Below are 23640 nucleotides of genomic sequence, written 5' to 3'. Positions count from 1 at the left end.
AAGAAAAACCTTGACAGAAATCTGCAAACTGGGATCGTCCGCCGGCCCCGCCCTCCGGCTGCGACCCTGAGCTTGGGAGGAACCGCCCCAGGCCCGGACTCTGGTTCCACTGCACAGTCCGCGCGCTGCAGTAAAGCCGAGCCACAAGGTCCCAACCCACTGCGCCGCCGCCGCCGCCGCCGCCGCCCGGGGAGGGGATACGAAGAGCGCGCCGAGCCTCTCAAACGCGGCAGGGCAGGCCACTCAGAATCACGAGGCCAGAAGGCAGGGCCGCGCCGGGGTGGGCGGGCGTGCTAGCGGCGCTTTCCACTCCGGCAGAGGCGCGGGCGCCCAGGCGCAGCGCCATATGGCCTGAAGAGAGCACGGCGGCCGGGCCGCGGCGGGCGCCCGGGCGGGATCGGCGCTGAGCCGCCTTCTCGGCCGGCTGGTCCCTGCGGCGGCTGCCCGGCGGCCCGGGCGCGCGGCCCTTCGCCATGTACACCTTCGTGGTGCGCGATGAGAACAGCAGCGTCTACGCCGAAGTCTCCCGGCTGCTTCTCGCCACCGGTCACTGGAAGAGGCTGCGGCGAGACAACCCCAGGTTCAACCTGATGTTGGGAGAGAGGAACCGGCTGCCCTTCGGGAGACTGGGTGAGCCCTTCCCAAATTCCTGCCTGCCCTCCCCGGAACGGCCCTGCGCGCCTCCCGCGGCCCGTTAGAACCACCGCTTTTGTTTTTAAAGGTCATAAATCTTCCCCTTGGTCGCTTTTTGGGCATATCAAAAATGGGATTCAGAAAGATCGAAACCTGTCGTTTTTAATGCTTTCTTGTCTCTTAGCTCGGATTTAGAGTCGGAGTCGCGGTGCGGCCACTCGGGGCCGCAGCTGCCTCCTGACAATGACCGGTCCCTGCAGCCCGGGAGACGTCGGCCGCCGGGGCTGGGACCCTGACGCGGGAGTATAGCGGCTCCCCCGGGCCGACGCCTCCAAATCGGGCCGGTCCGCTGCGCCTAGAGCGGCGCGGGGCGCGGCTCCGCAGAACCGGCGGCCGGCGTAGGCTGGAGTCATCTTGCAGCTCTTCCTCACTGAGAATTTCTCCCTGCTTGGCGTGGGCGCAGGGGGCGGGGGAGCTGAAGGTGTTGAAACCCCTGAGGCTTCTGCCACCCGAAGGGGCGGAGGAACGGTCAGAAGATTTAGAAAAGATCCCTGGATTCCAAAAGCAGGAGTTGCAGAAGAGACCCTAGCCCAGGAAAGCGTGTAGGGGTGTCTGATTATAAACCTTTCCTTAGTTTCACCAAATAACATGTTTTCGCAGTTCTGCATTGGATTAAGGTCTTACATGAATCTGTGTTTCGCCCTCCCTCTCTTCCCTGTTCTCCCCGAGGGAATTACCTTCATCCACATGGTTGAAGCTGGCTGGGCACCACCATACTCACTTGTAGGAAAACGCAGGAGATAGGAGGGGACTAGCGGCTCCTTTGTAAATGATGTCATCCAGAAGTTGCCCAGATCAGTTCAACTCACATCCCATTGACCTGAGCATGGTCTCATGGCCTCCCTCTCTGCACAGTCATCTGGGAATTGGAGCTTCTCTCTGGGGAGCCATGTTCCTTGCCAGAATTCACCAGAGGTGGGGGCCAATTGTATTCCAAAGACAAGGGAAAAATTGTTACAGAGGAAGAGTCACCTCTACTTTGGAGGACAACCCAGAGAGAGCAGTGTTCTATGTCCAGGAGAGGAAACAGTTTTTAGAAATAGGTGTGGTCAGAATTCGAATGGGTAAAAATTGAATATAGGCCATTTGGAATTGACTGGTCATTGGTGAGCTTCCATAGACAGAGCCTTTGGGGGGCGAGGGGGGCGGTGTAAAACTCAAATCGTTGGAGGAATGAAGAGCTGCAGTGTAAAGTTGCTCAATTTTTTTGATAGTACCTGGGACAACTTTTCGTTGGTATACAAGTTTATGATGTAGAATGGTGACTCCATGGAAGGACCCATTTGAACACCCAGGAATCTCAGAATATGGAGACTGTGCTTGGAGACTCCCTTTTGTTAACCGGTGTCAGGAAGACCCTAGCGGAGAGAGTACATGATCCTAAAGGAGACGAAGAGAATTGCTTATAGTTGAGAACAATTATTTCTTCCTTGCATTGTCCACTTCCCTTTCCAGACTTCCTGACATCCCTCTATATTCTTGGCAGTGCCTGGCTGTGAAAGCTTAGGTGGAATCCTAACATTAAAAACAACAAACATGGCTCCGCCCAGGCAGGGGTAGGAGTGACTGGCATTACTCTGGTGCTTAAGCCTTGGAATGAGAAGCAGAAGCCTACAGAATTTGAATCCTGTACAGATACCACAAATTCAGGAGATGATCAGTAAACGTTTGAGCTGTGTGTTTGTGTGTGTGTGTGTGTTTTTTTTTTTTTTGTGACAGAGTCTCACCCTGTGGCCCAGGCTGGAGTGCAGTGGTGGGATCTCGGCTCACTGCAACCTCTGCCTCCCAGGTTCAAGTGATTCTCATGCCTCAGCCTCCCAAGTAGCTAGAAATACAGGTGTGCTCCACCATGCCCAGCTAGTTTTTGTGGTTTTAGTAGAGATGGGGTTTTGCCATGTTGGCCAAGCTAGTCTTGAACTCCTGATCTCAGGTGATTCACCCGCCTCAGCCTCCCAAAGTGCTGGGATTACAGGCTTGAGCCACCGCGCCCGGCCAGACAACACTTTTTATTTTTAATAAAAATTTGTTTTTCTTTGTATCCTTTCTGCTCTAATTTTCTAAAAAAGACCACAGGTAATAAGAGCTGTTGAAAATTAGTTTCCCTGTGGAACGAGGCACAGAAGAAAGCTCTCAGGGCTTCTGATCTTATACACATGGCTTTTCCACTACCTTCCTTCACCTCCTAGAAGCTTGCAGAGATACACTTGCTTGAAACCAGCATCATTCTGGTTCTCCTTCCTTCCTTGGTGTAGAAAACCAGGTTACGGATGTGGAAAGCATGACTGTTAAAGTAGCCTTACTGTACAGAGTGACAAGTCTGTATGTGTTAAGCCTGGAGGGGAATGCAGTGTGCAGTCAGGGAGAGGTGAAATGAAAAATACCCTCAATACCCTCTACCCTAATAAGAAAACACAAACAAAGGTAGCAGCAGCCTTGGCAAGCCTACGAGGTTGATATTATAATATCCATTGTGGGGAGACTGAAGGTTGCCAGCGGGATACGGAGAGAAAGAGGGTCCCTGGGGACAGAGAAACAAAATTGTTCCATTTTCCATTTTATAACAGCCAATCCTGAGATGAGAGAGAGAAAAGCTGGGCGTGACACAGCTGTCCTCTCTCCTGCTTGCTGCTGCTGGCACTGTCATTCCCCACCTGTCCTGTGTCCCTTCTGAGCCTCCTCTTTCCTTCCTAGGTCACGAGCCCGGGCTGGTACAGTTGGTGAATTACTACAGGGGCGCTGACAAACTGTGTCGCAAAGCTTCTTTAGTGAAGTAAGTGTTAAGACTGCTGTTTTCCATGTTTTACCTAAATGAAGCACTTAGGCAAAAATGTGGGGTTGTTTAAAGGACAAACATGCTTTTATTTTAAAAGCCAACAAATATCAGTTCAGAAGCTTCCTCTAAGCTGCTTTGGTTGCAGTCCAAAACATGGTGCTTGATAAAGCCTGTCTGGCTCTGAGGCGAGGCTCCTAGAAGCAGAGCCTGACTCAGGGTCTCCTGTGTAAGTAATTTTCCTGGGGTAGGGTTCTTAAGAGATACCCATCGGGAAGCAAGGACAGGGCAGGGCACGGGGAGAACCAAGTAAAGAGGTGGTTTTAGCCAAAGTCTTGCCTCTCCCGACTCCAAGGAGCACCGGAGTGAATGGCACCTCAGAGTCGTCACATTTTGAGCAAGGACCAGGCCTCTATGCTCCAGTATCAGTCAGCCATCGGCTGTGGGAGGAGATGGAGGGCTTAGCTTTGCAAGCATTTCTGGGCACGGTCTGGTCCCTGGAGAAGGACATATATAGCCCTTAGCATGCATCTCTCATGGCTGCAGCGGGTCCCTCAGAAAGGATATCTGGGCAGGGTATAAGAACATCCGCTCCACTAGCCATCTCCGAGCAGCTGGATTATGGCTTGGTATCACCACGGTATCACAAAGTGGAAGGAGACAGTGTTAGACAACGATTAAGATCTAGGGTCAAAAGTGTAAGTTTTCACCCCAGCTCTTCCTCTCACTAGCTTGGGCAGATCTCCTCATCCCTCTAAGCCTCAGTGCCTCCCTCGTAAGGCTATTATGAGAATTAAATAAGGTGATGCATGTAAAGTTTATATAGCACAGTGGCCTGGCGCATAATGAGTATGTGATACTACCTTAATTTTCTTGGCTGTCAAATGGGGAAATAATAATAACTACCTTAGGTTGTTACGAGGATTAATTGAGCTAATTTAGCTAAGGGCCTTGAAGAGTGCCTGTCTTGTTCATACTGTGTAAGTGAAAGCACTCCCTATTATTGCTGTTAGTATAGTTGTCGTTGCTATTGTTATTTCAGTAGGGAAACACTGGGTCAGGCCACTAAAAATCAGGGCTGTCGTGGGCCTCCAGTATTCTTTCCATGATGGCTGGTGAACATGTGTGTGTAGCCAGGTCCTGGGAGATATGACTCAATGCAAAATGCTCTTTTCCCACTAACATTTTTTTCTGGGCTCTAGATATTTACTAGGTTGGGTGCTCACAGGAACATTTCTGCTTTTTGTTCACTCATTGGCCCTGGTAACTTATGGACCCACTCCTCCCTATGATGGATTTATCAGGATTCATCCCACTCCTGAAGGAGTGTGAGGCTTCCTAAAGTCATTTTGTGACATGTTTTATATTTAGAATGCAAATGACTGTTACACTGGAATCAGAAATAGAAATGGGACATGCTTGTTTGTTCAGAGTATTCACTTAGAAATTCTTATTAAATATTTGTTAAACCTTTTCTGCTATGATTTTTCCCCTAAAGACAAAGTAGGAAGCAGAGGATGCTGTAAAAAAATAATGGTCTCCATATTTGCGTATGTCACAGTTATAGTGAAGCAGAGTGAGTCTAGGGCTGGAGTTGTGACCAAGTGTGATACATACCTGTGACCTTGGAGAGCATCAGAATCTCAGTGTCTCATCTGTAAAATGGGGATGGATGGTGGTGACAGTACCTGCTCGTTGCCCCTCGGAGGCATGCAGTGTGATCCGTGATAGCACCTTGTAATGGTGACATGACCTATGCAGACCTATGCATCATGCTCGTCAGCTTCCATCTTTGTCTCAGTTGTCCTGTGAGGGGCTTGTAGTAGTTCGCGATATGATGGTTCCCTTTATCCATTTGTCTCTCTCCCATGATTTTGTATGGCTTGAAAGGGCTCCAGAGAGTTAGAAATAAAGTCTCCTTCATTATATAGGACAAAATGGCAGCTCAGAGAGAACAGCCGGGTTGCCATGGCTATAGTAGCTCCTATTAAGCCAGGACAGTTTTAATCTGCACAAATGGGACCCCTGGCCATTGTGACTGTGCACCCTCAGGAGGCTTCCCAGAGCCTTGGTGGGGTTCAGCGCAGGACCCTGTGCAGCCCAGTCCTTCCTCCTGTCACTTCAGGGAGTTTCAGAAATTTCACTGAGGCCTCAAGGCCATAGTCTTAAAACCCTGAGGGGCTTTTCTTCTCCTGGTGCAGATCAGAGGCTGTCTTTTCCTCTCCTGAACATTGCTGTTTTATAGATGTAAGTAAATCTCCATTTCTGATTACTTCCCAAATGGGCCCATGAGGAAATGGGACAAAAGCAAAGGACTTCCTGCAGAGCCTGGTCTTGGTTCTGTGCAGGAAATGAGGGCTTCCAAATCAAGGTCATCTTACAGACCAGCACTGTCCAACAGAAATAGGATGCTACCCACATATGTAATTATAAACTGCCTAGTAGCCACATTAAAATAAGCGCAGAGAAACGGCTGCAAGCCGGGCGTGGTGGCTCACGCCTGTAATCTCAGCACTTTGGGAGTCTGAGGCGGGCAGATCACCTGAGGTCAGGAGTTCGAGACCAGCCTGGCCAACATGGTAAAACCCCATGTCTACTAAAAATACAAAAATTAGCTGGGTATGGTGGTGGTACCTGTAATCCCAGCTGCTTGGGAGGCTGAGGCAGGAGAATCGCTTGAACCTGGGAGGTGGAGGTTGCAGTGAGCTGAGATGGTGCCACTGCACTCCAGCGTGGGAGACAGAGTGAGACTCCTTCTCAAAAAAGAAAAGAAAAGAAAAGAAGCAGCTGCAATTAAATTAATAATTTATTGTATTTAAATAAATCCAAAATGTTATTTTGACATGTAATTAATATAAAAAGCTATTATGTTCTATTTTTCATTTGGAGACTTCAAAATCTGATGTGAATTTTACATATATAGCACATCTTAATTCAAACAGTAAATATTCATTGGAAAGCTTTGATCTGAATTTAGATTACATAAAAACTATATGGTTGAAGAAGTAGATTTATGTACCCAGGTTGTACATAAAAGTTTTTCAATAACTTTGAATGCCAAAAGATCTATTTCCTTTAATATTGCACACACATTTTCAAAACCAGTTCATCTTTTCTGGAAGAATTGATTTGACTATGAAGTAAAAGCTTATTTTCAAAATAATGTCCAAGTAAATTCACCAACTCTTGTGTTAGTTCAATATTATAAATATCAAATTCAAAGATGTATTGAATATATTGAAAAGTAACTCTAAATTTATCAATATCAACAAAGTGTTCTTCAGATTACTTTTAGTTTTTGCAGCCAATTTTCATAATGCTATTACAATTAACATTTTTTGCATACTGAGTCATGTTATAAAAATATGTGAAATCATTATTATCAACTTATATTTTGAAGTTGAAACATAAATTCTCACACCTTTCTGGCTGGGTCGTAAATGTCTTCTTTTCCCTTCCTTGGAGCTTTAAATTTAGCTTGTTTATATGCAGTATGTAGATAGATAAGAAAATGCAAATGACAGTCATTTTTTATTTTGATTATTGACATGATGAATTACTGAGTGAAAATAATGATTTGACAAACATTCCTTTTATTTTCAAGAAAATCTGAATTGGAGTTGAAAAGTAAATCTTTATTTAAAAAAACCCCCCTCTCCATCAGTGAATACTGGCAGAGAACACAGTATCATTAAATTCATTATCTTCTGCTTCCAAGAACTGGAGAATCATCTAGTATATACAGAACCATTTTAACAACTGTATCCATGACACTTAGAGTCTGCTTCAGAAAACCTAACACAAGGCCAGGCGTGGTGACTCACGCCAGTAATCCCAACACTTTGAGAAGCCAAGGCAGGTGGATCATTTGAGGTCAGGAGTTTGAGACCAGCCTGGCCAACATGGTGAAACCCCGTCTCTTCCAAAAATACAAAAAAAAGTTAGCTGGGCATGGTGGTGCGCGCCTGTAGTCCCAGCTACTTGGGAGGCTGAGGCACAAGAATCGCTTGAGCCAGGGAGGCAGCATTTGCAGTGAGCTGAGATTGTGCCGCTGCACTCCAGCCTGGGCGACAGAACAAAACCCTGTCTCAGATAAACAAACAGAAAGCAAACCTAACACAAATGTTTTCAATATGTAACACATAATGCCTTGAAGCAGATGTTTCCAACATGTGTCATACAATAAAATGAAGTAGTAAAGGAAACAGTAGTCTACTAAAATCTTAGTAAATCCTCTTTTTTTTTTTTTTTTTTTTGGGAGATGGAGTTTTACTCTGTCGCCCAGGCTGGAGTACAGTGGTGCTATCTCAGCTCACTACAACCTCCGCCTCCCAGTTCAAGCGATTCTCCTGCCTCAGCCTCCCTAGTAGCTGGGATTACAGGCACCCACCACCACGCTCGGCTAGTTTTTTGTATTTTTAGTAGAGACGGGGTTTTACTATGTTGACCAGGTTGGTCTTGAACTCCTGACCTCAGGTGATCCACCTGCCTCGGCCTCCCAAAGTGCTGGCGTTACAGGAGTGAACCACTGTGCCTAGCCATAAATCCATATTTTAATACAACCTAGCTGAAGTCCTATCTGTCATGTTAGAAAGTAATTTTTTGCATGTAGGTAAAATTCTGTGACAGACGTAAAAGATTTTAAAATATCTATACTATGAGGTTTTATGTGTGTGTGTGTGTGTGTTTTAGATGGAGTCTCTCTCTGTCACCCAGGCTGGAGTGCAGTGGCGCGATCTCGGCTCACTGCAATCTCCACCTCCCGGGTTCAAGCAATTCTCTTGCCTCAGCATCCCGAGTAGCTGGGACTACAGGCAACTGCCACCACACCTGGCTAATTTTTTGTATTTTTAGTAGAGACAGGGTTTCACCGTGTTAACCAGGATGGTCTTGATCTCCTGACTTCGTGATCTGCCCACCTCGGCCTCCCAAAGTGCTGAGATTACAGGCATGAGCCACCATGCCCGCCGAGTTTGATATTTTTTAAGCTGAAATTTGACAGCATTTTTTCATATATTTGGAAATCCTTTGAGGCAAAACATCCAAAGTGTTAATTGCACAGCATCTTTTATGTCACACAGTTCACCTAAAGCTAAAGAAATTACTTAATATTTTTCAAATTTTGAGTCAATCTCTGATTGTTAGAAAGGTTTTGTAGTCTGTGGGCAATTGTGACTCAGCTGAAGATTGTTCGTTTTTTGTAAATTATATTTTTAAGTCTTTTCCTTAAAATAGTTTTTTTAAAACCACATTTGCATCTAAAATGGTTTTCTTTTTGTGTAAGAATCCAAGCCATTTTATAGTTGCCCAAAATTATAAACTCAGACTCTGTTAAACATTTGCTTAAAAATATGTTGGCTATTGTGATTTCAGCCACTAGTTTCATTAATTTTTTTGAGCATTGAGAGGAAAATACTTACCAAGTTTATTATGTATTTGCTAAAAAAGTCTCCTTTACACAACCGTTTTTTCATTTTACTTTGACCACAGCCTATTGCAGTCACCATTTCTTGTGAATCTGTGGCGCATCTCCTTTCAGTTTTTTTTTTTTTAAATCTCTTACTGTCCTTGTCATAGTTCTAGCTTCTGTCATAGTTCTAGTAGCGTCCCTACTCAGTTAAAACTTTGTCCAAATATTTTTTTAACTAGGAAGAAATTCTGTTTCACCTAAATTACCAACTGTGGTGTACGTAGCTAGCACTGTAACTCATGCTCTCTGCGTAATAAACATATCATAATGTTTCATCAGTGCACAGAAATAAATCACTAGAACTGAATCAATCTATTGTCCCTGAATAGAATAGCGATGTGTTTGTGTGTGATACTAGAAATGACACATGGCCCTGACGTGCATGCTGCAATGCAACAATAAAGTGAAGTGTTATCTCACCATATCAATAAAGTTGTGCTTAATGGAAAAATATTTTATAATGTGTCCATTTTTTAATTAAAGGCAAATTAAATTTTAGGCCTGGCATGGTGGCTCATGCCTGTAATCTCAGCGCTTTGGGAGACCAAGGCAGGTGGATTACCTGAGGTCAGGAGTTTGAGACCAGCTTGGCCAATATGGTGAAGCCCTGTCTCTATTAAAAATATAAATATTAGCTGGGCATGGTGGCAGGTGCCTGTAATCCCAGCTACTTGGGAGGCTGAGGTGGGAGAATTGCTTGAACCTGGGAGGTGGAGGTTGCAGTGTGCCAGTATCGTACCACTGCACTCCAGCCTGGGCGACAGAGTGAGACTCTGGCTCGAATTAAAAAAAAAAAAAAGCTTTAAATTCAGTTCCTGAGTCACATTGACCACATTTCAAATGCTCAGTGGCCATATGTGGCTGACTACTGCCCACTGGATGGGACAATGCAGATATGGAGTTGAACTTTCAGTGAGTTAAAAATATGTTTATTTTGTTCCTTGAAGTTCAAGTAGCTTTTCAGTTCTTTCCCTTTCGCTTTAAAATAAATTTATTTTTAATCTCTATCTAAAATGTCATTATTTCCACCATTCGTTCACAGACTGGGTTTTGTAGGTGAATCTTAACATGGACTTGGCATTAACAGTTCTGTTCTAAACAGAAGAGGGAGCACAGCTCAGGGAAGGCCAGTGGATGTCTGTGGGCAGGTTCTTCCCTGTCTCTGATTCCTGGGGAGCAAGAGCAGGTTTCCAGTTAAGACTTGGGGGTTTTGTAGTAGCTTGAGCTGTTAAAAAAAAAAAAAAAAAAAAAAAGAAAGAAAGAAAGACTTGGGAGTTCGGGGTGCATGCTGGCTGGTCCTCACTACCTTTATGATCTTAGGAAATTTGCTTCTCTGTGACCCAGTTCCTAATTTGTGAAATGTGATACCAGTGCCTCTAGCTCCAGGGGTCTGATTGCAGAGTAGATGCAGTGGGAAGCTCCTGTGTGCTAAGTGCCTTGCCTGACTTAATCTGCTGTGGTGTTATGGTATTTGGGGAACAGGAGGTATATTTCACTATAACCACTGGTGTCCTGTGTTCTGTTAGAAAGATAACCTTTTTTATTCTGTCACCGAAGCCAGCCTGAGCTAAAAGCAAGAAAAGAAGGGCTTTAAAAAGTCTTCTAATTCAGATTCCTACATAACCTTTTCTCCTATAGAGAGTTGGGCCAGGGTAGTCTTTTTGCTACTTAAATTTTCCTCTCTTCCCCATTTCATTTTTTAGTGTGGGTCTGGCTCCACAACATATGTGTTGAAAAGGTATTGGCTCAGGATTATGTCCAGTGAAGCTTCCTTAGAGATGCATTTTAAAACGAGCGAAAGTGTTGGACATTAAGCCTTTTGAATTAACTGGGGTATGCCTTTAAAGTTGTATCTAACAGCTCTGTGCTCCCCAGTAATGCATTTGAGCTTTGTCCAGGGAGACTAAGAGCAAACAGAGGTGTTAGAAGACTGAGTCACGCTTTGCCTCCTGGAAGATCTCTGGGGGAAAGCAGTGGCGTTTCTGAAGGAAGGCTGACCCTCTTCTGTCATCTGCCAGGCTAATCAAGACAAGCCCTGAACTGGCTGAGTCCTGCACATGGTTCCCTGAGTCCTATGTGATTTATCCAACCAATCTCAAGACCCCAGTTGCTCCAGCACAGAATGGAATTCAACCACCAGTCAGTAACTCAAGGACAGATGAAAGAGAATTCTTTCTCGCTTCCTATAACAGAAAGAAGGAGGATGGAGAGGGCAACGTTTGGATTGCAAAGTCATCAGCTGGTGCCAAAGGTGAGTTGGCACTGCTGTCCCCTCCTCTGTTCCTGGTGAGTTGTTCCTATTGTGATGTATTTAGATGAACGACCCTATTTTAATCTGAATCGTTGAAGGTGGAGACTGTGTCTAGTTACATAGTTATAAATACCCATCTATGTACCGATGCCTTCTAAATGTATATCTCCAGTATAGGTCTTTTCCTTTAAGCTCTAGATCCATTGACACCCTCACCGTCTCTGAAAGGCATTTCAAACTGAATACATCTGATACAGAACTTTTCATTTCCTTACCAACTTTGCCCATGCCAACCTGCTCCTCCTTCACGCTTTCCACTTAGTATATGATCCCACTCTTCACTCAGTCTCTGAAGCTTAAAACCTAGGATTCATCCTTGACTATTCTATTCTTTACAATCTACTCCTAATGCATTAGCAATTCTTGCTAGCTCTACCTTCAAAATACATTCTGAATAGACTATTTCTTGCCATTTCCACTGCTTCCCCTCTAAATCAAAGCCCCCGTTCTCTTTAGTGTGTGTAACTGCAGAGCCTGCTCTCAACCAGTTCTCCTTCCAGACAATGATGTTTTCAAAACATAAATCTAATCATGTTACTTCCTACTTGAAACTTACCAGCTGGCTTCCTAATGCAATTAGAATGGACTCCGGATTCCTAATGGTAACCTGCACCATTTGACATTTGCCCGTATCTCTGATCTCATCTCCTTCTACCCTCAGCTTTGCTCTTTGGACTGTAGACACAAAGACTGCCTAGTATCTCTCAAATATTCCAAACTTGTCTCTGTTCCTAGAATGTGCTTACATAGTTTGTTTTGTTTCTCTCACCTCAGATGCTGGCTCATCAGGGAAGGCTTTTCTAATCTGAAATAGCCTCTGTGTCCTTTGCTTTCTTTCCCTTTCCCCTGCCTCATTTACTTCCTGGCATTAACCTCTTCCTGGCACTATACTACTCTGTCCATCTCTCCCATTGTTGTGTAGGCTTCACACAAACGCAGACATTCTGTCTTATTCATCCTTGTACCTTCCTCGTAGGCACTCAACAAATATGTGTTGAATGAATGCGTGTAAGGGGTAAGGTTTATAATATTAAATCAGGCTGAAAATAGAGGCAGTTCCCAATGTAATGAACACATAAACAGTCTCTGTCTATGACTGCCCTCATATGCTCTTTATAAAACCATTCCGGCTGGGCGCGGTGGCTCACTGCCTATAATCCCAGCACTTGAGGAGGCTGAGGCAGGCGGATCACGAGGTCAGGAGATCGAGACCATCTTGGCTAACATGGCGAAACCCCGTCTCTACTAAAATTACAAAAAATTAGGCGTGGTGGCAGGCGCCTGTACTCCCAGCTACTTGGGAGGCTGAGGCAGGAGAATGGCATGAACCCAGGAGGCGGAGCTTGCGGTAAGCCGAGATCGTGCCTCCAGCCTGGGTGACAAAGTGAGACTCTGTCTCATTCCATTTTGAACTCATTTCTTGTATTGCCTTGGAAGACATCTGGCCACTGGTACTCATTTCTATTCCGGGTGGAAAGGACCTCACCTTCTTTTCCACCAACCATGAGACAGGAAGGCCTCACCGGGTATTCTGAAAGGGGGAGAGTTGGACTCTTGCCACAAGCAGGTACCTCACCTACTTCTCTCTCCCCTCTTGAGACCTTTTCTCAAGTACTGCCGCCCAGCGTGGTTCCAATGGTAAATGACGGAATTGGAAGAGGAAATAGACATTCATGGTACTCCAGAATCCTCCTGTGGGTTTGGGATTGGAGTCAGTATGGCCACTGTGAGGACACCTGGGTGATTCCTGGACCCTCACCAAGGCAAGACTCAGAGGGACACCTAGCAGCAGGGGGAAGTCAAGAGAGAATAAAATGCCACACAAAGACTTTTTGCTTTAGGAGCTGAAGAGATAAGTGATATATATTTATTATGTTTGGGAACTATAAAATGAAACCAATAGGATGAATGAATGACTTTTATTCTTGTTAAGCATTTATTTGGTACCTACTACATGCTTTGTATAGTTGACTCAGCCTTCAAACTCTATCCGTTATGAAGCCACTGTTTACTGTGCCCACTGCCTATCTCTAATCTAGCCACCTTCACCTCTCACCTGGAGCATGGGAACACACTACATCTCTAACAGCAAATTACTGTTGAGAAACAACCTCATTGTTCTGCTATTTCTGCTATTACAGAAAACGTTAGTAAATGTCTTTGCTGTAGATCACTCTTGTTTTTTTTTTAATTTCAATTTTGTATTATGTATGTGTGTGTGTGTGTGTGTGTGTGTGTGTGTATATATATATATATTTTTTTTTTTTGAGACAAGGTCTTGCTTTGTTGCCCAGGCTGGAGTATGATGGCATGATATCAGTTCACTACAGCCTCGACTTCCTGGGCTTAAGCGATCCTCCCACCTCAACCTTCTTTTTTTTTTTTGAGACAGAGTCTCACTCTGTTGTCCAGGCTGGAGTGCAGTGGCAGCGCGATCTCAGCTCACTGCAAGCTCCGCCTCCCGGGTTCACACCATTCTCCTGCCTCAGCCTCTTGAGTACTGGGACTATAGGCACCTGCCACCATGCCCGGCTAATTTTTTGTATTTTTAGTTGAGACGGGGTTTCATCGCATTAGCCAGGATGGTCTCGATCTCCTGACCTCGTGATCCACCTGCCCCGGCCTCCCACAGTGCCGGGATTAGAGGCGTGAGCCACCGCGCCCTTCCCACTCTCACCTCAACCTCTTGAGTAGCTGGGACTACAGCTGTGCATCACCACACCCTGTTAATTTTTTGATTTTTAGTAGAGACGAGGTCTCACTATGTTACCCAGGCTGGTCTTGAACTCCTGAGCTCAAGTGATCTTCCCATCTCGGCCTCCCGAACTGCTGGGATTACAGGCATGAGCCATCACACCTGGGCGATCACAAGAAACTCTTGCTTCTTCTTGAACATTTCTTTAGAGTGATTTTGAAACATGAGATTACTTGGTCAAATGACACGAAGCCTTCATGGCTCTTGCTCTGTGTTATCCTATTGCTTTTTCAAAGGGCTGTAAGCTAACGGGGAGCAGTTCACGACGAACTGTCACTAAAAGTATCACCGTTTTTGTCGTCTTATTTTGTAGGTATAAAACAATACATACAATTCAGATTTATTTTATAATTTTTGATACTGGTGTATCAAAAAATCTGAGCCTGATTCCTAAGGGAGATGAAACAACGTGAGTCATGTGTGTAGGGAACGAGGAGAAGGGAGCTTTTTCAGGTTGATTTGCAGTTTCTTGTTCAAGAAGCTCACCAGATGGTAGAACAAGAGAGCAATAAGGTAGTTGAAAAGGGCGTTAACGTTTGGGAAAGGTGAATCATTGAATTAATGAACTGAATTGAATTCACTTACACTGAAAGCATGAGACCCAGGTAGAAATCAGCTACAAATCTGAAGCGTAGATTAGAAGATTCTAGCAAATTGAAACCACAACGAGCTGTCACTACACTTTTATTAAAATGGTTAAAATAAGAAATGGTGACAGCTCACTAAAGAGTGAGTTCAGCAATGTTACAGGATATGAGAGCAACACACAAAACTTAATTGCATTTTTATATGCCAACAATGAACATGTGGAAACCAAAGTTAAAAGCACAATACTACTTAAACGGGCATGGTGGCTCACACCTGTAATCCCAGCACTTTGAGAGGCTGAGGCAGGCGGATCACCAGAGGTCAGGAGTTCAAGACCAGTCTGGCCAACTTGGCTAAACCCTGTCTCTATAAAAATACACAAATTAGCCAGGCATGGTGGCGGTTGCCTGTAATCCCAGTTACTCCAGAGGCTGAGGCAGGAGAATCACTTGAACCCAGGAGGCAGAGGTTGCAGTGAGCTGAGATTGCACCATTGCACTCCAGCCTGATCAAGAAAGCAAAAACTCCGTCTTAAAAACAAACAAACAAAAAACACAATACTACTTATAGTCACCCCAGAGAAAATATGATGCTTAGGTATAAATTTAACTGACAGGTATAGGCTCTGTATGTTAAAAATAGTAAAATGATTATGAAGGATGCCAAAGAGGACCTAAAGAAATGGACTGACATACTGTGTTCATGGATTGCAGGATAGTATAGGAAAGATGTCAGTTCACCCCAAACTGGTCTATAGGTTTATGTAATTCTTCTCAAAATCTCAGCAAGCTTTTTGTATAGACATGGAGCTTCTTTTAAAATTTATGATGGAGGTTCCAAGTCTTAAGGTTGTAAATAGACAAGAATAAATATATGTGTGCACGCATTCTTATAGCAGCACCTATAGGTGGAATTGAACAATGAGATCACTTGGACACAGGAGGGGAACATCATACACCGGGCTCGCTGCGTGAGGAGAGGGGAGAGGATAGCATTAGAGATATACCTAATGTAAATGACGAGTTAATGGGTGCAGCACACCAACATGGCACATGTATACCTATGTAACAAACCTGCACGTAGTGCACATGTACCCTAGAACTTAAAAGTATAAAAAAAAAATTTACATGGGAGGCTCTTCATGTGACTCATGCCTGTAATCCCAGCACTTTGGCGCCGGCGGATCAGCAGGCCTGTGGAGATCGGTGACCCCATCCTGGCTAACATGGTGAAACTCGCTCTACTAAAAATATTGAAAAAGGGTGCTGGGCGCGGGTGCGGCTCTGTGGTCCCAGCTACTTCTGGGGAGGCTGAGGCAGGAGAATGGCATGAACCTTGGGAGGTGGGAGGTTGCAGGAGCCAAGATCACGCCCACTGCACTCCAAAGCAAGCAACAGAGCAAGACTCCATCTCAAAAAAAAAAAAATTTACATGGAGATGCCGGACACGGTGGCTCATGCCTATAATCCCAGCACTTTGAGAGGCCGAGGCGGGCGGATCACCAGAGGTCCGGAGTTCAAGACCAGCCTGGCGACAACATGGTGAAGCCATGTCTCTACTAAAAATACAAAATTTAGCCAGGCATGGTGGCGGGCGCCTGTAATCCCAGCTATTCAGGAGGCTGAGGCAGAAGAATTGCTTGAGCCCAGCCTGGGCGACAAGAGCAAGGCTCCATCTCAATAAATAAATAAATAGTGTAAAAATTCATACCGAAAGGCACAAGCCCTAGAATAGCTTAAACATCTTGAAGAATAAAGTATAAGTAAACATGCTAACTGGTATTAAGACATATTTTAGAGCTATAGTACTCAATACAATTATATATCTATGGAAAAATATAGGAAACATAAATCAGTGGGCCAGGCTATGTAACACGGCTGCAATCCCAGCACTTTGGGAGGCCGAGGCAGGTGGATCACCTGAGGTCAGGAGTTTGAGACAAGGCTGGCCAACATGGTGCAACCCCATCTCTACTAAAAATACAAAAAATTAGCCAGGTGTGGTGGCGCAGGCCTGTGCTCTCAGCTACTTGGGCATGAGAATTGCTTGAACCCAGGGGGCAGAGGTTGTAGTGAGCCGAGATCACACCTCTATGCAACAGAGCACCACTCCGTCTCAAAAACAGAAGAAACATAAATTAGTGGAAGGGAATAGATAACTCAGAAATAGACCAAAGCATATATGCCCATCTGATATTTGAAAAAGGTGCAAAAGCTATTCAATAGAGGAAGGATAAATTTTTCAACAAATTGTACTAGATAAGGTGGTTATCAACAGGCAGAAAAATGAACATCAACATAAGCCTCACACCTCATACAAAAACTAACTCAAAATCGACCATGGACTTAACAATTTTTCAGGAAAAAGGGAGATAGGGCTTGGCAAAGAGTTCTTGAGCTTGACTCCAAAAGTATAATCCATAAAAGTAAAACTTGATACATTGAACCTCATCAAAATAAAACTTCTACTCTTTGAAACACCTCATTAGAGGATAAAAAGATGAGCTACAAACGGGGTGAAAGGATTTTTAAGTCATACATATGACAAGGGACTCAGATCTAGAATATATAAACAACTTTCAAAACTTAACAGTAAACAAAAAGACACACAATCCAATTAGAAAAAGAGCAAACAGTAAGACCCCATCTCTACAAAAAAATATAAAAATTAGCCAATGTGGTGGCGCACACCTGCATACCTAGTATTCCTGAGAATTGAAAATATATGTTCACAAAAATTTGTATGCAAATCTTATAGCACCATTATTCATAAGAGGCAGACAAGAATGAAAACAATGCAAACATCCATCAATTGATGACTGAATGAACAAAAATGACTCTTCAGCCAAAGAAAGAAGTGAACATGCTACTAATGCACACTACAATGGGGATGAACCTTGAAAACTTTGTGCTAAGTGAAATTAGACACGAAAGGCCACATACTGTGTGATTCCATTTATATGAAATGTCCAGATGAGACATCCATAGATAGAGAAAGTAGATTAGTGGTTGTCAGAAGCTGGGGTGAGGAGGGAGTAGTGAGTGACTGCTAATAGGTACAGAGTTTTTATTTTGGGAAGTGGTGAAACCGTTCTAAAATTAAACTGTAGTAGGCCAGGCATGGTGGCTCACACCTGTAATCCCAGCACTTTGGGAGACCAAGGCGGGCAGATCACGAGGTCAGAAGACCGAGACCATCCTGGCCAACATGGTGAAATGCTGTCCGTACTAAAAATACAAAAATTAGCTAGGCATGGTGGTGCACGCCTGTAATCCCAGCTACTCGGGAGGCTGAGGCAGGAGAATTGCTTGAACCCTGGAGGCAGAGGTTACAGTGAGCTGAGATTGCGCCACTGCACTCCAGCCTGGGCGACAGAGTGAGACTCCATCTCAAAACAAACAAACAACAACAACAACAAAAAAACTGTAGTAATGGTTTAAAACTCTTGAATATACTAAAAGCCATTGAATTGTACACTTTCCAAGGATAAAAATTTTTTGGTATGTGAATTATACTTCAAGCTACTAAAAAAGATATATCAATTATTTAATGTTAATGGACAATTCCAATGTATCCAGTTTTTTTCTATTACAACGCTACAAGGAACCTACTTGAACATTCATCTTTATGCCTTAACCTTCCTGGTAGTTCTACGAGATACAGTGAAGGAAGGGGAGGTATTGTCTTTGTAGTCTTTATTGTGGTAACCAGTGACCAGTAGTAGAATAGTATTTACTTTGAGTGCTTAGACACTTTGAATTTCTGTAAAACTGAGGTTTCATGGTTGTAGGCAGCCAAGATAGTGTTGACAACCCGCATGGAGAAGGAGTTAGTAGGATAATCCTGGGTACTCTTGAGGGGAGAAGGGAGCATGTGGGAGACTGGAGTAAGGAAGGGAAGGAAAAAGGTGAGCAGGGCATTGAAAGCCTCTTGTGGGGTTTTTGCTGTTCGTATTTCCTTTCTGGCTTTATAGAGAGCTCTTGGTTTGAATTGGACTGGTTTCTCTTTTGATTTTTCCCTGTTAGGTGAAGGCATTCTCATCTCATCAGAGGCTTCAGAGCTTCTCGATTTCATAGACAACCAGGGCCAAGTGCACGTGATCCAGAAATATCTTGAGCACCCTCTGCTGCTCGAGCCAGGTCATCGCAAGTTTGACATTCGGTAATGCATTCATGTCCATAGCTTTTGTTTTTCTTCATCTGAAAAAACTGCTGTGGTATACGGTGGGGAGAGGGACATGGAATATGAGGAAGTGTTTGACCATGTTTAATATGTTACCAAAATTGAGCGCAGCTGAGCGGAACTGAGCTTCTGTACCTGATTTTCTATTTTTCTTTCTTCTTTTTTCCATCTAGGAAATGTTACTACAATTATGGATTTTCTTTTTAAGAAAATATTCTTTTCTGGCCAGGCACAGTGGCTCACGCCTGTACTCTCAGCACTTTGGGAGTCCGAGGTGGGCAGATCACCTGAGGTCAGGAGTTCGAGACCAGCCTGGCCAACATGGTGAAACTCCATCTCTAGTAAAAGTACAAAAATTCGGCCGGGCGCGGTGGCTCAAGCCTGTAATCCCAGCACTTTGGGAGGCCGAGACGGCGGATCACCAGGTCAGAGATTGCATCATCCTGCCAATAATGAAACCCCTGCCTCTACTAAAACACAAAACTAGCCGGGATGAGGTGGCAGGCGCCTGTAGTCCCAGCTACTCGGGAGGCTGAGGCAGGAGAATGGCGTGAACCGGGAGGCGGAGCTTGCAGTGAGCTGAGATCCGCCACTGCACCCAGCCTGGGCGACAGAGCAAGACTCCTCGCCTCAAAAAAAAAAAAAAAAAAAACTTATGCCGGGCGCTGGGTGTGTGGCCTCACGCCTGTAATCCCAGCACTTTGGGAGGCCGAGGCGGGCGGATCACAAGGTCAGGAGATCGAGACTGACGCAGAAACCCCGCCCTCTACTAAAATACAAAATTAGCCGGGCTGCCAGGGCGCCTGTAGTCCCAGCTACTCGGGAGGCTGAGGCAGGAGAATGGCGGAACCTGGGAGGCTGGAGCCTGGGTGGAGGGAGCTTCGGAGATCCCGCCACTGCACTCCAGCCTGGCGACAGAGCCAGACTGGCCTCAAAAAAGTACAAACAGGCTGGGCATGGTGAGGGTATCTCCAGGATCCCAGTTCGGGAGGTTGAGTGAAGGAGGAATCACTTATCCCTCGGGAGGGAGGTTGCAGTGAGCTGAGGTTATTGCATCCAGCCTGGGCAACAGCTTTGGTATTCCCGTGTCAAAAAAAAAAAAAAAAAGCTTTCTATGAAAATGACTTGTGGATTCAAAGAAATGAATATAAATGTACGATCTTGCTTATGGAATAAACTGAGAGATGTACATGGAACACGTAATTCAGACACAACAGGTTGTGCAACCTTGCCAAATAATTAATTTCTCCTCACTTCATTATTTGTGTCCCACTCTGGATTTTATGACCACACCTCAGGGGATTGTACGTTTCTGAGCAAAGGGCTTGGCATGGAGAAAGAGGTTGTGTGGTGCATTCTAAAGCTAAACAGCCCTGCCTCTTCAACTTACCCTTGGTCTTGCTGTCAGCTCCTTGCCAAGGACTTTGTCTCCTTGATTGCTTCATAACGATTTGTTGCTTCTTGGACGTCAACCCAATGTCAGATCATCTTCAGGAGGAACACTTAAGATTACTAGAAGAGGAGACATGACAAATGGAGGTTTCATAGGTGAACCTTAAAATCAAGCCCATCTAGGGCTGGGTGCGGTGGCTTATGCCTGTCCAGCACTTTGAGAGGCCAAGGCGGGTGGATCACCTGATGTCAGTATTTCGAGACCAGCCTGGCTAACATGGTGAAACCCTGTCTACAAAAAACGCAAAAATTAGCCAGGCATAGTGGCATGCGCCTGTAATCCCAGCTACTCAGGAGGCTGAGGCAGGAGAATTGCTTGAACCTGGAAGGCGGAGGTTACAGTGAGCCAAGATCACACCATTGCACTCCAGCCTGGGCAACAAAAGCAAAACTCCGTCTCAAAAAAACCAAAAAACAAAAACAACCCATCTGAATCTCTTCAAAATGCTTTATTTATCTTTTGATCAAAATCTCCTTGTTATTTATGGTAAAATGTTTTGTTTGCCTCATCGTAGTGATAACTCACTATCTTAGCTAAATCCTAACATGCCTCTTATAGTTTTAGAAACGTCCTCCTTCCCTAGTTGCCTCCCACTCCTCACCTACCTCCTAAAAGAAGTCAAGATGTGGGGACTGATGTATATAATATGCAGAAACTTTGGATGACTTGAGTAAAGCCGTGTTTTTGTTGAATTGCAGAAGCTGGGTCTTGGTGGATCATCAGTATAATATCTACCTCTATAGAGAGGGCGTGCTTCGGACTGCTTCAGAACCGTATCATGTTGATAATTTCCAAGACAAAACCTGCCATTTGACCAATCACTGCATTCAAAAAGAGTACTCAAAGAACTATGGGAAGTATGAAGAAGGAAATGAAATGTTCTTCAAGGAGTTCAATCAGTACCTAACAAGTGCTTTGAACATTACCCTAGAAAGTAGTATCTTACTACAAATCAAACATATAATAAGGTAACTTAATTGTATCTTTTTTGATTACGTGTTTCTTCTTGAAGGAGCTTTAGGTGTCTATGCCTTTCAACGAATTGTTTCATATAAGTTGTCTAATTTATGGGCAAAAATTTTTTGTAATATTCCTTTATTTTCCTTTTAATGTCTGTAGGTTCTGTAATGATGTCTCCTCTTTCATTTCTGATCATGAATTTTTATATATATATATATATATTTATTTTTTATTTTTTATTTTTTTTTTGTAGACAGAGTTTTGCTCTTGTTGCCCAAGCTGGAGTGCAATGGTGCGATCTTGGCTCACCGCAACCTCCGCCTCCTGGATTCAAGCAATTCTCTTGCCTCAGCCTCTCAAGTAGCTGGGATTACAGGCATGTGCCACCATGCTGGGCTAATTTTGTATTTTTAGTAGAGACGGGGTTTTTCCACATTGGTCAGGCTGGTCTCGAACTCTTGACCTCAGGTGATCCACCCCCCTTGGCCTCCCAAAGTGCTAGGATTACACGCGTGAGCCACCATGCCCGGCTAATTTTTATTTTCTCTCTATTTTGCTTGGACAGATTGACTACACATTTATCAATTTTATCAATCTTTTCAAAAAATTAGCTTTTGGTTTTGTTGGTTTTCTCTATTTTTCTTTTCAGCTTATTTTATTTATGCACTTTATTATTCTCTTCCTTTTGCTTTTTGGAGGATATAATTTACTCTTTTTCTAGTTGTGCTTTTTGTTTGTTTTTTAAGGGATGGTGTCTCATTTTCTTGCCCAGGCTGGAGTACAGTGGTGTGATCATAGCTCACTGCTGCCTCAAACTTTTCGGCTCAAGGGATCTTCCTGTCTCAGCCTCCCAAGTGGCTGGGACTACAGGTGTACACCACTGTGCCTGGCTAATTTTTTTATTTTTTGTGGAATTGGGTCTCACTGTCCTGCCCGGGCTGGTTTCAAGCTCCTGGGCTTAAGCAGCCCTCCCATCTTGGTCTCCCAGAGTGCTGGGATTATAGATGTGAGCCACCATGCCCAGCCTATTCCAGTTTTTTTTTTTTTTTTTTTTGAGACGGAGTCTTTGCCTCCAGTCACTTCAGGCTGGAGGCGGGGAAAGATCTCGCTCACTGGAAAGCTCACTTCCCAGGGTTCACGCCATTCTTCCTCTGACTCAGCCTCCTGAGTAGCTGGGACTACAGGCTCTCGGCCACTACACTCAGCTAAGCTTTTTTGTATTTTTTAGTAGAGACGGGGTTTCAATCGTTAGCTAGGATGGTCTCTGATCTCCTGACCTCGGATCTGCCCTCGCCTCGCCTCCCAAAGTGCTGGGATTACAGGTGAGCCACCGCTACCGCCTCCAGTTTTAAGGTGAAAGGTTGGGGCCTAATTGATTTGAGATATTTCTTTTTCTTTTTTTCTTTCTGTTTTTTTTTTTTTTTTTTTTTTTTTTTTTTTTTTTTGAGACGGAGGCTTGCCTTGTTGCCCGGGTTGGAGTGCAATGGCACAACGTCAGCTCACCGCAACTTCTGCCTCCTGGGTTCAAGTGATTCTTCTGCCTCAGCCTCCCGAGTAGCTGGGATTACAGGCATACAGGCATGTGCCACCATGCCCAGCTAATTTTGTATTTTTAGTAGAGACGGGGTTTCTCCATGTTGGTCAGGCTGGTTGAGATATTTCTTTTTTAAAAAAATAAAAGCATGTCTCAGTTTCCCTCTAAATTTTGCATCCGCTGAATCCCACAGGTTTTGGTATGTTTTCATTTCCATTTTATGAAAATATTTTCTAATTTCCCTTATGATTTTATCTTTGATTCATGTGATTTAGAAATTTTTGTTTAATATCCAAATATTAGGTCAGGAAGAGACATTGTCTGGTTTCGTCTTTAAAAGTTGCTAAGATTTGTTCCATAGCCCAGAAGGTCTTTTAGTAATGTTCCATGTGCACTAAAAGAATGTGTACTTGGCTATAGTTGAGCAGTGGGTTCTTTTTTATTTTTAAATTTTTTGAGACTAAGTCTTACTTTGCGTCCCAGGCTGGAATGCAGGGGCACAAACATGGTTCACTGCAGCCTTAACCTCCTGGCTTCAAGCTTAAGTAGCTGGGACTACAGGTACATTCCGCCATATCCACCTAATTTCTCTATATTTTTTTGTAGAGACAAGGTTTTGCCCTGTTGCCCAAGCTGGTCTCGAACTCCTGGGCTCAAGCAATTCTCCCATCTTGGCCTCTCAAAGTGCTGGGATTACAGACATGAGCCACTGCACCTGGCCTTAGTCTACTTGTTCTATTTATTACTCTTGATCTTAGCCAAAAGGCTGAGAAGCGATGCTTGTTCTATTTATTATTGAAAAGAGAGGCACTGAAGTCTCCACATATAATTATGGATTCGTATATGTCTTTCAGTTTTGTCTGTTTTTGCTTCATGTCTTTTGATGATCTGTTATTAGATGCATGTATATTTAGGATTATTATA

The 23640-nt window shown here is 44.2% G+C and overlaps 1 protein-coding gene across 1 annotated transcript in view; it reads left to right on the top strand.

Annotated features, from left to right (window-relative positions):
* The first annotated feature begins 299 nt into the window (after window positions 1–299).
* TTL (tubulin tyrosine ligase) overlaps window positions 300–23640 on the top strand; it is a 44959-nt gene continuing 21618 nt past the window's right edge. The window contains exons 1-5 of the mRNA XM_003909132.3: window positions 300–630; window positions 3385–3463; window positions 10952–11184; window positions 18613–18748; window positions 20921–21190. Of these exons, the coding sequence (XP_003909181.1) occupies window positions 474–630; window positions 3385–3463; window positions 10952–11184; window positions 18613–18748; window positions 20921–21190 (875 nt within the window). The 5' untranslated portion in view covers window positions 300–473. The remainder of the gene's footprint in view (window positions 631–3384; window positions 3464–10951; window positions 11185–18612; window positions 18749–20920; window positions 21191–23640) is intronic.

Source organism: Papio anubis, chromosome 14 (assembly GCF_008728515.1).
Source record: "Papio anubis isolate 15944 chromosome 14, Panubis1.0, whole genome shotgun sequence".
Classification (NCBI taxonomy): Eukaryota; Metazoa; Chordata; class Mammalia; order Primates; family Cercopithecidae; genus Papio; species Papio anubis.
Note: the sequence above shows the minus strand (reverse complement) of the source record. Positions and strands in the feature narration are given on the sequence as shown.